We start from the raw sequence: 12,655 nt of genomic DNA, 5'->3' as shown, positions 1-12,655 counted from the left end.
GATAAGTTGTTGGTACGTAGGTAGTTAGTTAGTTACTATTGTGTACACTGCAGTAGTAGTTACAATCGAAGTGTATCGGTAGGTCAAAAATATTGTACCTACAGTTATTATTTAAAATAAAATCTATATTGAATTTGATGCTCTCACATAATTATAATTTTGATTTTTAATTAATTAGATTGGTAGTATTATGTAATAAGCGATATAAAAATATATTTTTTCTCGTAAAGGGTATGCTAGTTCGCTCTTGACCGTCCACGTCGTTTAATTGATACGACATTTAATTGCATATTTTAACATAAAAATGTGTGCTAAGTGCCACTTAAACTAAGTCGAGCGTGCAAAATGAGTCAAGATTCGATACATCCGCAGTTGTGCATTAAAGTGGTCGTTAAGTGAAAGTTAACTTACAATAGCGAAAGTGTATTGCGGTATAAAGCTGGGGCTATTTCAATTGCATGTTTAACGAAATATATACATATAATATAAGTACTAGTAGAGTATTATATTATCTGTCACCAATTTCTGTATTAACTAGGTATATACCCTTTCATTAAACGATGTTGGTTCAATATTTCAATGTTTGTTTCATTATTCTCTTTTTGTAAATTTCAGTAGGTACCTACATCTTTTTTTACAGAGGCTCTAGGTATTTCATTTTAATAATCATTGTCAATATAGTATTAGACTAATGACCAATAAGTACCTAGGTACGTTATTTGCATCATACTATGTAATTGTAACGAGTCATGCACATTGCACTCTATCGAGATTTCAATAGTCCTCAAAAAGGCTATAATTATAGAATAAAAATTTAATAGATATAGTACCATAGTACCCATAAAACATCCAAATAGGGCGATCAGCAAAAACTAGGCTATAAAACCGGTTATGCCAGGAAGTACTTTTTGCATGACTATTGCATGTCTTATTAATTCACGTCACGATAATTTTGTCGTCAGTTGAAGTAATTGAAGGAAATAGCGCAGCATAACTCTTCCATATACCGCGCATTTTTTTAAATTGTTCACGTTTTTAACGGGTTTACGCACGCTATCTAAAGTTTTAAATATGGACCTATTGGAACGTAGGAAATGATATTTTGGGTTTTTACTTTTTAGATTGTGGGATAGTAAATTAGTAAACATTGGTGAATGTGATTTGTGAATGAAAATAATTACATATCTACTTTTAATGTACATACAAAGAAATTAATAAAATGATCAACTTAAATTGATTTAGAACTACAAACTTTAGTCTGTGGACTGTGAGGACTACGCATTTATAAAATAGGCTAATTATCAAACAAATAGGCATGTCTAATAAACTTAAAATAATAATGCTTACTTGTCGTTGTGTGTAAAACTTTAGCAGGTACCCACAGGATTTACCGAATACTTATAATTTATTGTTGTGAGTCTTTTATCGTGGCAAGAGGTGTATCTTCAATCTTCAGTATCTATCTAGTTTGAATTTGCCGCCAAATTAAACTGCGTTCGTTCTAAAATTTAATACAATTTAATATATAGATACTAAACTTAGAGTACCTAGTGCAGCAGGATATAAAATTTATTTAAAAAATAATTAAATTTTAATATTGCACAAATTTATCAAATTTTATTAAAAATTAAAATGTCATATGTATATATGTATGTATTACGTTTTGTTTCCGTTTTATTATCATCACATTTATTGAATATAGCAACATAGTTTGTATCAGTTCTGCATTATCAACTGTCATCTTGTTATTTGTCAGCTGTCAGGTGGCTGACGGCTGTCAGTTGTCACAACTCGCATCAAGTTGGTCGTATTGGAATAGTACTGGGTAGTGTAAATTCGTAACAAAATTTTAAATTTTTAGGAAAATTAAAATGTATACTGTATCTAAGGGACCTAGCAAGATTGTTGCTAAAACTCGTAGAGGTAACCCTATGGAGTTTGAAATAAAATTGTATTTTACCATTATCTACTTGCCGTCGTTAATTGATCTAAAATAATTGTTTTCTTTAGGTCTCTCGCAAAATTTGGAAAGATTAGACAGCCGCAAAGATCATAATAGAAGGTCTTCTGACGCAGATAATGGAGAAATTATTAAGTATGTAACACATATTCAGTATGATGCAATTTAAAACTTAAATAATTTCATCACAGTTCTTTACATAACCTCCGCTCAAAGGTTCACGCGTGTTTATATGTAATATGAATAGTTTCTTTTGCGACAAAAATAAGGTTTTATCTGGATGCTTCGTATTTATTTCAGTATGCCTAAACCGATTTTTCATTCCAATGGTAAAAAGACAGTCCATCAAAGGATACAGCACAGCGTAATAACGCCGCAACACGAGGAAATAATTAGATATATAAGTGAAAGTAAGTAAATTGTCCAATTATAACAAAATACAGAAACAATAGTCGATAACAGTACAAATTCAAAGTGAAAAAGATGAAAATATATTCACTTTCTATATGGATACACAACATTTTTATTATAATAAATATGCTTAACCCATACAAGCAGTTATGTTAAGCTTTTGCTATCTAGATGCATATAAAGTAGTAAAGTAAGACCTTTTCATTCTATACTTGGGTCACACTGAGACAAGATTGTGTTTGATAATGGAGTTCTTATTGAATTCTGTGTTATTTAAACTTCAAACAACTATGTTAACATAAACTTAATAATCATAATACATTTTTATGGAGATTCCCTGTAAACTCCATCAAAAAAATATTTTTGGGTGGATATTATGTGTTATGTATTTATTATAAGTTCTGTTTACTGTGGCTGTGAAACATCAGCATCAATCATTTGAAAACTTCTAAACAAATATGTGATATATGTTGATATACCTACAATAATTTTTTTTACAATATCCAATTGAATTAAACTTCTGTACATAAATGATTCTGTATTTAAAATGGAAATCTTGTTATACTGGATATTTCCAGTAAAAAGATATATAATATTTAGGGAGTAGGCTATCAAAATCTGAAATTGCTATATTCAACTAAGAATTTTCAGTATAAAAACATGATTGCAATACAACTTCGCCTGTCTTATTTCAAGATATGTCACCATAAGTTTGGAAAAATGACAGCACTATGTAAATCAATTAGCACCTTCACTTTCTCAAACTGGAAACAATACTGCTAGCCATAATTGTATCCTCTAAAACAAATTCAATACCAAATGTTAAAAAGGTTATGAATAAGGAGTTTTATTTCTCACTAGCGGTCCGCCCCAGCTTCGCCCGTGGTACATATTTCGCAATAAAACATAGCCTATGTTCTTTCTCGGGGTCTAAAGATTGTCTGTGCCAAATTTCATCATAATTGGTTAAGAGGTTTATGCGTGAAAACAATACATACATACATAATAACATATATAATTACAAACTTTTCCTCTTTATAATATTAGTATAGATTTAGATTTGTTTTTAATAACAGCATTATTTGCTTTTATTTCAGCTTGGACGCAAACAGCAAATGGTGATAGTGAACCATCAACACCTACAAGTACAATAGGTAAGAAATCTTTTAAACTTTATAATTTTATGTTCTATCCTATCTCATAAAATACTAGTTTGGCAAACAAATGATGGTAAATGCTATTTTTACTTCACATTCCTGAAACTGTTTAGTGGCCTTGCTCATAAAAAAATATTCATAGTAGTTCTTTGGTCTTCCAACCAGCTATAGATCTTAGAACAAAAATTAGAAAACCTTTGCACTCATCATCATATAAGTATATGATATAGCAACTTTAATGCATTAGTTCTGTAATGTTGTCAAGAATCCCGTCTTTAGAATGTCTTCTTACATACAGGATCATTAATTTGCCTAAATGTTAATCTGATTACATACATAAAATTACATAACTATTGAATAAACTATTGATCAAAATCCCTACTTAATATATGTATAATATTATAAATGCGAAAGTAGCTCTATTTGTCTGTCTGTTACGCTTACCCGCTTAAACCTCTCAACCAAGATTTTGATTAAATTTGGCACAGACAATCTTAAGACCCTGAGAAAGAACATAGGCTACCTTATATTGCGAAATATGTACCACGGGCGAAGTCGGGGCGGACCGCTAGTATGCTATAAATGGAATACAAACATTGTTGAAGGTAAAGGCTATAAAAGAATACATGTTATGTTATAATTACTTTCAGGATCAGGAAGCTCATCGCCCACACTACCCACAAGCTTGTACTACCAAGACGATGAGCCGAGTCCAGTTTTACGGGACTTCAAGCCCTTCGACCTTGAAACGTGGTGGGGCAAGCGACTCTTCCAGAACATCACCAACTCTCTTTGAGATAACCGCACCAGTTATCGTCGGGGAACACGAAATTTTTCGGTAGCGTAAGTCACAATCAATTATAGTTTACTAAATTCTATTAGTGCCTATATAATGCCAAATATTTTTGTAAAATTTCAAGTATTGATACGATTTGCCAATTTATCATATCAATGATTGATAGATTGTAAGATGTACATACAGGGTGTGTAAAACGGCATTTATTTTAAATGTTCTGAAGACAGTTTTATCATGTATATTTTGCCGGTTCTGTGAATTTAGTAATCTATATTTGATTGTGGATCTCAGTAGGTAACACCTTTATCTTTTAAGACAAAATTTTCCAAAGCTCAATAATGTTTCCATGTTTGCTTGAACCAATATTCTTTAAGATTGTTTTTCGTGACGTTTTTTATAAAGATTTTATGTTGTTAAATATGTAAGTAGAAATTCACACCATTAATTGGATACCAAAGACATTGAAAAAATAATATTTCTGTTATTACAATTTATAAGTTTTATCTTCTCATAGCCGTTTCTTTAAGTTAAGTTACACAAATCAATATAACAAACTTACTAAGGGCCGATTTTTCAATCCTTGGTTAAAACTTAAAACTTATCCATCCAATAAAGTATTACACGATAATATTAAAATGACACTGTCAAATACAGGTAATTAGATTACATTTTGAAATGTATTCAATATAATACGTTATTCAACGAATAAGTTTTAACCAAAGATTGAAAAATCAGCCCTAAATAAACAATAAAGGGAAAGAAAACAGCTGTATCCAATTTGAGCCGTATTGTATTGAAAGTATTAAAATTATGAATCTTCAGAAACTGCAGCAACCATCTGTCAGATATTTTATCATGCCATCTAATTCATGATTAAAATAGATTCAGGCTTCAACTATCTATCATTCTACTGTTGTTAGCACGTCTGACAAGGTTATTTTGGCAATTGGCAGAAATTAGGAATAAGTGTTGCCATGTCAATAATAAAATGGCCTTGATATTTTTTACATTTGATATGTAGTGTTTTAATAAATATTAAAAACTAAATGCCTGAGCTATAAATGGAGCAATAATAAATTATAAAACCGTTTTAAAATCTGCTAGGCTTATTTATTAAGGAAATTAAGTTTTATGTAAAAAATATTAGCAAGAAAATCTTTTTATGGCAGCACTTAGTAAAGGTCCTGTAAATATTCTTAAAATTATAACCTTGTTGGACTTAACAATGATATTATATATGTAATGTGTTACATATATTTTTATAAAATAATGCTAAGGGCATGTGCAATTAAACACAATTAAGCTAATCTATTTGGTTTGGTGAAGTCGCAATAACATAGTCTAATCAGAAATTTATAAAAGCCTTATAATACAGTAATAAATTTATATTAATAAACATAGTTCCTCCTATAAACTAGTTATATTGTTGTAAATGTAAGTGTGTTTGCAATAGACTCGATTGAATCAATTTCTTATTGTAATAAATATACTTATTTTTATTTGTACAATTCAATTCTATGTTTTAAACTTGTTAATTTAATGTAACTCTGTTAATTTGTTTATGTTTATGAAATTCAATGTTTTAAAACAATAATTCAATATTTTATCATTTTTTAATTTTTATTAATCAATTCACATACATCACAATTAAATAACTAGTCAATAAATGAAACATATATTCCATTTGTACATTTGATAAAAAGTATCACTTCGTCCATGAAATTAATCACAATAATATAGATATTGTCTATGCTTCTCATTGTTGAACAGTATTCAAATTATATATGCATGTTTTTAAGCTGTTGAAAATCATTGTTACATTTGCAATGCCCGCTTGGAGCAAAAATGTCTTCCATATTTAAATTGGTTTACAAATCTTAGGAATATTGGTGTACTCGTCGCATTAGTCTATGGTTATTTATAGCTTATACTGTAGAGATCTTTTGAACTTTTTTCTTTTAATACAGTTGTTGTTTATGGCAATCTTTTTTTTCTCTGTGATGACCATAGACATTTATAGCCAAATATTTTTTTTAATCACAGTGTTCTTTTCGTTTATGAATTCTCATAAATTATATTAAGTATATTGTTTTATTGTGAAAGGAAACTGAAAATAAAGTAACACAAGATTTATCAAGGCGATATTATTTGTGCAAAGGAAGCACGTAGTTTTTATCCTTTTTAGATGATTTATATGAAATGTAGTGAGAATGTAGAATATTTTTAGACTGATTTAGTTATAAACGTTATGTCTTTTGTTGTAGTTGAATAAACAATTATTGACAAAATCTATGTATTTTTATTTACAAAGTTTACATTACAGATTAGGTATTAGTACGAGGTTTACATATTATTTTAGTATAGTACATATTAACACGCTCCAGCTGAAGCTGTAGAAATATTTGCTTTTGGCGTACTATCCGTCCGCGAGTGATCTCGTACAGCACAGCCAACGTTTCATAAAAATGTTGGGATATTATCAGATATGGAGAATTTTTTTGTGTGTTTTTTTTTGCTACAGAAACCACAGAGAAAAAGTTAATTAGAAAACAAGGATTTATTACGTCATCGGCAATATTAAAAATATTATTGATTTGTAATGTCATTACGAACTAGCGTAATTGAAGTGATAATGTGCTAAGAATAAAGTATATATTTTCTTCATTATTGATATTTTTTGCACATAAAACTGAACTTGGCCTATAAAACAAATGCTTCCTAATTCATATACACAGAATTTATTCGCACCTGAAAACTTTAAATGCTATGAAGTCAACAAAGAATTGGTAAGATGTTAACAATCAGACTTCTTTTTTACTTTATTTTTAAAGCAACAATAACTGATATCTTTATCGCTATATTATACACATCTAAATTTAATGATAGCTTCAGGTACAATGTAAGTATAACATAATAATACAGCCACAGGTAACTCAGAAAAACTTTCTATGTGGTTTGGAAAATGCACGAAACATATTACACTGCCTGGAGAAAAGCCTTAAAAAGACTCGCAGCTACGAGGACCAATTGTTTGTATGTAAATCGAAACATCCTCATGTGCATACTAAAATAAGCGATTCACAATTTTCCCAAGATCCTAGTTCTAAGCCCTCGGAAACAGGTATATATTAAACGTCATGCTGCATGCACTTAAATTTTTTGTATGCTTATTTTAGTTCAATAGTTAGGTATACTATATCACTACATACCTACTACTGTAAATCACCTATAGACTATAGTATCAATCCGGAACAAATATTTCAGTAAACTCGAAGTCATCAAGAAGCCCAGTAAATTTACAAGAATCTTGGTCAACTATGAGTATCGTTTGTCTTCAGTACCAGTAAGCACTTTAACATTATACTTACCTATCTCTTTATTTTGTATCTATTTTAATATGCATTTAAATAATAGGTAGGTAGGTATTAAAGCTACCAGTTTAAATGAAAAAAAACCTGGTACTTTTGATTCTCAAACATGCATTCATAAATTTCTAATACATTAACGAACCTCCCTTAGAATAGGAGTGGACTTAAGTGCAACTAAAATTAGTAGATAAATACGTTTCAAGTTTTGTTCTCTTCTGTATGAAGTGATCCAAACTTTTTGTCCTGGTAAAGACGAGATAATCTACCTGATATATATATGAGCTGTTGATTAGATATATATTTTTATCTTAACAAGGCGGAAGTAGGAAACATGTATTTTTATACTATCAACCCCCTGGTTTATAGTTTAAATAATACATAGATATGAAGAACTGTCAGCCCGCTACGAGTCCCTCCTGCGTGCGTACGATGAGCGCTGTAAATCGGTGAAATCTCGAGATGTGGAAATTTCTAGACTTCGACAGAGGATGAAAAGGAATCATGCCAGGCTTGTGGATGCTAACAAAGCCTTGTTGGCTGTTGGCGAGAGGTATATGGAGTTGAGGAAAAAGAAAATGGTGCAGGTATGTAACAAAATAAAAGTATTGAGATCAGAATTAACGTATGTGTAAGAATAAATTTAGCTTCAGTATGATATGAATTAGAAGTAGGTACCTATTAAAATAAAAGTAAATCTTTACGTACTTGCTATGATAACCACATTTAGTGTTTGCTGGACCAGTTCTTATAAAGTTATATCAGTGTCAAGATAGATCAATAGATCTCTATATTTATTTATATTTATAATCAAATAATAATTAAAAATCACACACAAAGCATTTTCAAATACCTACATATTATGTATATTTTCCAAAACAGAAACATTGGTTCGAAGAGCGCATAGACCAATTGAAACAGCGCATACAAAATGTGGTAACAACTGCAGAGCGCGCTCGACTGGAAATTGATGACCAGTTGCTAAATCTTATTGGTGATGAAGAGGACACATCAGTTTCATTGCTTCTTGAAGAGGTATTGGTGAATAGTATAGTGTACAATAGTCGTATAAATTAGGTACCTACGTCCTATCTAGTACCTACTGATTTATGTAGGCCGCTCAACGGCTCAAATATAATAAATACAGTATAGTTAACTAGATGTATTTTTTTCTGAATCCCTATTCAAACTTGCGCTAAATAAAATTTGGTACATTGATATTTTGGTACATTGATATATCCACTCGAAGGTGGTGTTAATATTATAGTGATAACGTGAATATTTAAATTCATGAAAAATTGGCTCTATCTTTAAAACATGGATCTTTTTGTTTATAGGTAAGGAAATGCAATCTCTTGTTTTTAGAAAATATTCAATTGAAATCGCTATTCGAAGATAATGTTTAAGGGTTTCTAAGTGAAACTATATGTTACTTACTTAGTAGTTAATTTATTAATTAAAGAATTGATTAAGTAGTAAACATTGTATTTTTATTCTTATCCTATTTACGTGCGATGAATTCGTGTGCACTTTAAAATAAAGTCGTCCAGGTTGGCAAATGCTGTCTTATTTTGATTTTCTCCATATCTGTAAATAATAAATAAATAAATATTATAGGACATTATTACACAAATCGACCTAGTCCCACAGTAAGCTCAATTAAGGCTTGTGTTGTGGGTACTAGACGACGATAAATATAATATTTAATAAATACATATATAGATAATAACACCCAGACCCAAGAACAAATAATTGAGTTCATCACACAAATATTTGCCCTGACCGGGGATCGAACCCGGGACCGTCGGCTCAGTAGGCAGTTACATTACCACTGCGCCAACCGCGTCGTCATATCATCAATAATAAAAACAAAATTGATAAATTTTTAAATATTTTAAACTTATATACCTAATACAAAAACTGGGGTTTACTTTACTGATTTCGTCAAGTGGTTATTATAACAAAAAAAATATATCTTCAACCAGATAATACACATAATATAACAGGACAAAACCATTAAATAATCCATACCTTTTACTGAGAAATCAAAGTAAAGCGGCCACACCATAATCTTAAGTTAAACTGCTACATACTCTGCATACAAATGCTTAATTTCCTCAACCATTCCATCTAGAATAATCGATAGGTCATCTGGTCTAGATAGAAGAGCTGAATCGGCCATTATTGCGAATCGAAGAACGCCGCCGTAGCATAGAGCAGTGACACCGACACCTACAATTCAATAATTGTACTATAATAATAGTTAATAGGCGGGTCCACGCAGAGCGAACATCCTCGCAAAGTATATTCCGCGTCGGCACATGTGCTTTCCTCGGCTAAGGCACGTCCACATAGACCGGAAAGCTCGCGCGGAGAATGCTGCGCGAAGCTGCTCGCTCTGTGTGTATCCGCCTTATTGACAATATGTGAAAATTGGCTGTAAATGGGTAGGTACTGAAAAGCATAAGTGAAACATCACGAATGTACGTTTGCATACTAAATGCGACTTCATTTGTTGACAATTTAACTTCAAGTAGGTTTCAATCATGTTTCAATGATTCACAAGATTAATAGAGGTGACGAAGTTTTTTTTTTCAATTGCAAAAGTGCAAGGAATTTCATCGTCACACTGTTTCGAAGATTACAATAGAATAATGACTTAGCTTGTTCTTTCTCTATTTTGATAATGTATACGTAACTACTTCTCAAGATAAATAATTAATTAAGTTCAAAATGTTGACCGATGTTATGTTGATTTAATAATAATAATTAATCAGCCCGAATCAAGTTAAAAGCAATGTCAACCACAATTCACATAATCTTACCTGTAGTGCCCTTATTTGGTACAAAGAATACCAAAGATTTCACTGCACAGCCACAAATGCTCAAACATTTCGGTCCCGGTATGTTGCTAAAAACCATTGTCGCTTGATTGCTGTTGAAAACCTGCTCAAGTATGTATTTTGGGAAAACATTGCACAATTTTAGCAAGAAGTGGTTCGTCTGAAAGAAAATTGACTAATATTACGAAAAGGTATATAGAACTGCATCTAAAACTCACAACATTAATAACTAACAATACAAGGTTAAAGCACGTAAATCCTAATATTAAAATAGTAGGTAATAAAATAAATAATACCATAGGATCAAGACTCTTTCGCAGTCGATTACAGCATTTGCTGATAGACCTCAAATCTTCGTTAAGCGGTAGATCCAAAATGCTTACAGTGAAATTATTTTCCAAAATTAACGTGTTCTCATTCGTACTCAATCTAATGGGGATTATTACTGCGACATGCTCTGGTATGTACAACATGGTCTGTTGACAAACATTGTATTAATTTATATAATAATTATGTAATTACTACATTAATATTATATATTAGTAATAATCACGCCGCATCTTACCCGAGAAAAGTATTTTCGCAATCCATTCGCTAAAGCAGACGCCAATATATCAGAAAAATTTAACGCCTCTTGTTCTTCTTTTATTTCTTTAATCATTTGAAGTAAATTATCATTTGCATCAATCCATCTCAATACCTTTTTCCCTTCTAATGTGGGTCCATGTAACGAATTTATGTCAGGTTTTCTTATAACACCATCCACCGCACAAAGTATCATTTCAGTTACAATTTTTGTTAGCTCGTTAATGTCTTTGACGATATTTTGGTCAAATAGATTACAGACTTCTGGTGCTTTAAACAATTTGACAGTTTGACTGGTATCATCAGCTAGAATTTCACACAAAAACTCTATCAAAGCTATACCATCTCCAACTGAATGATGTATTCTGAATACGATTGCGTAACTATCTAAAAGATCGCCTTCATCATTTAGCTCAATATCGGTTATTAAGATTTCAAATAGACCTTCGCCATTATAAGGCAGTGGCTTTTTAGTCAATTCGCTCATTAGATTTTCCAGATCGTCAGAATTCAGACTATCTTTATTTGTAACGTTAAGCAACTTCACGTATTGGGTTATATTAACGACATCGTTTTTGCGCCAGTAATAAAAACCGAATTGTTCTTGCCTTCTATAAAATATTTTTTCAACGGATTTATTAGATATTACATCTTCTAATTTTTCTCTTATTTTATCGACCAGCTTGTATGGACAATCAGCTTGTATTATTCCTAACACTTCAATAATATTACTATTCGCATTGTCCTCCAAACACCAAAACACATCAAAACTATCGAGGAACTTGACAAAGTTTTTATCTCTCCTCTTTATAATTATTTCACAGGCATTTTTATAAATTAAACTTAGCACTATACACACAAAAACAATAGGTAACAACATAAATAGAACAATTACAACTATTATCCGTAAAATTTCCTTTTCGTTAATTTTAATTTTAACTTTTTTGAAGATTTTATCGTACTGTAAAGGAAAATGTTAGTTTAGACTTGTTCAGAATTTATAAAATATAGTCTTTAATAAATAAATTATGAGAAATATTACCTCAAATCCCATTATGAATGATGTGACAACTGCAACTAAACAGCCAATATTGCTCAGAAATTTTGTCACTTTACCAGCAGCACATTCGAATAAATCGGATGTTGGTGGAGCATTAAAATCTATCAATTCTTCATCCAAAGAATCATTCAACAAAACACTTATTTTCTCCATTATTACTTCTACAACTAGCTCTTTGAACAAAGGCAACTCGACTTCAACTGATGTACAAAGAAGCTAGTAATAATAAAGCCAGGCTAAGAGAAACCCTAGGAAATCGTAAGTCTTTCAAGTGATCTAATTGCATTTGATGTTGGTATTATGCAAAATGTTTCATAATGCCAACATTGAATTAAATAAACGCATTGTCATTATCAATACCTACCATTTGAAGAGTTTTTTAATTAAAACAATCAAAATACGAAATACTAGTTAATATTGTTTTTAATATTAAATCTTGCTGGAGAAGTGGAGAGATATAGGTAGATATGAATAAAAA

General features: G+C 30.8%; 3 protein-coding genes across 3 annotated transcripts; 2 read left to right on the top strand and 1 right to left on the bottom strand.

Moving 5' to 3' along the window:
- The first annotated feature begins 1,778 nt into the window (after positions 1-1,778).
- On the top strand, positions 1,779-6,612 carry LOC149903895 (MAPK regulated corepressor interacting protein 2). Its single transcript, XM_090107997.1, has 5 exons — positions 1,779-1,923; positions 2,011-2,095; positions 2,261-2,370; positions 3,469-3,525; positions 4,179-6,612. Exons 1-5 carry the CDS (start codon positions 1,872-1,874, stop codon positions 4,322-4,324), a joined length of 450 nt encoding a protein of 149 aa, XP_089964123.1. The 5' UTR covers positions 1,779-1,871; the 3' UTR covers positions 4,325-6,612.
- A 338-nt stretch (positions 6,613-6,950) lies between these two features.
- On the top strand, positions 6,951-9,095 carry LOC149903894 (uncharacterized). The gene is made up of 6 exons (XM_090108191.1): positions 6,951-7,110; positions 7,247-7,445; positions 7,589-7,667; positions 8,075-8,276; positions 8,572-8,724; positions 9,027-9,095. Exons 1-6 carry the CDS (start codon positions 7,036-7,038, stop codon positions 9,093-9,095), a joined length of 777 nt encoding a protein of 258 aa, XP_089964317.1. The 5' UTR covers positions 6,951-7,035.
- Positions 9,096-9,719: 624 nt separating this feature from the next.
- Positions 9,720-12,512, bottom strand: LOC149903893 (uncharacterized). The gene is made up of 5 exons (XM_090108150.1): positions 12,160-12,512; positions 11,098-12,078; positions 10,829-11,008; positions 10,515-10,692; positions 9,720-9,921 (listed from the first exon to the last, which is right to left on the bottom strand). The coding sequence occupies exons 1-5, from the start codon at positions 12,328-12,330 to the stop codon at positions 9,767-9,769; spliced, it is 1,665 nt and encodes a 554-aa protein (XP_089964276.1). The 5' UTR covers positions 12,331-12,512; the 3' UTR covers positions 9,720-9,766.
- Positions 12,513-12,655: the final 143 nt, after the last annotated feature.

This window comes from Colias eurytheme, chromosome 12, assembly GCF_061535395.1.
Source record: "Colias eurytheme isolate Ceu_HAF_F1 chromosome 12, ilColEury1 Martin Lab GWU primary, whole genome shotgun sequence".
NCBI classification, from domain to species: Eukaryota; Metazoa; Arthropoda; class Insecta; order Lepidoptera; family Pieridae; genus Colias; species Colias eurytheme.
The sequence above is the reverse complement of the archived record's forward strand: the minus strand, read 5'-3'. Positions and strand labels throughout refer to the sequence as shown.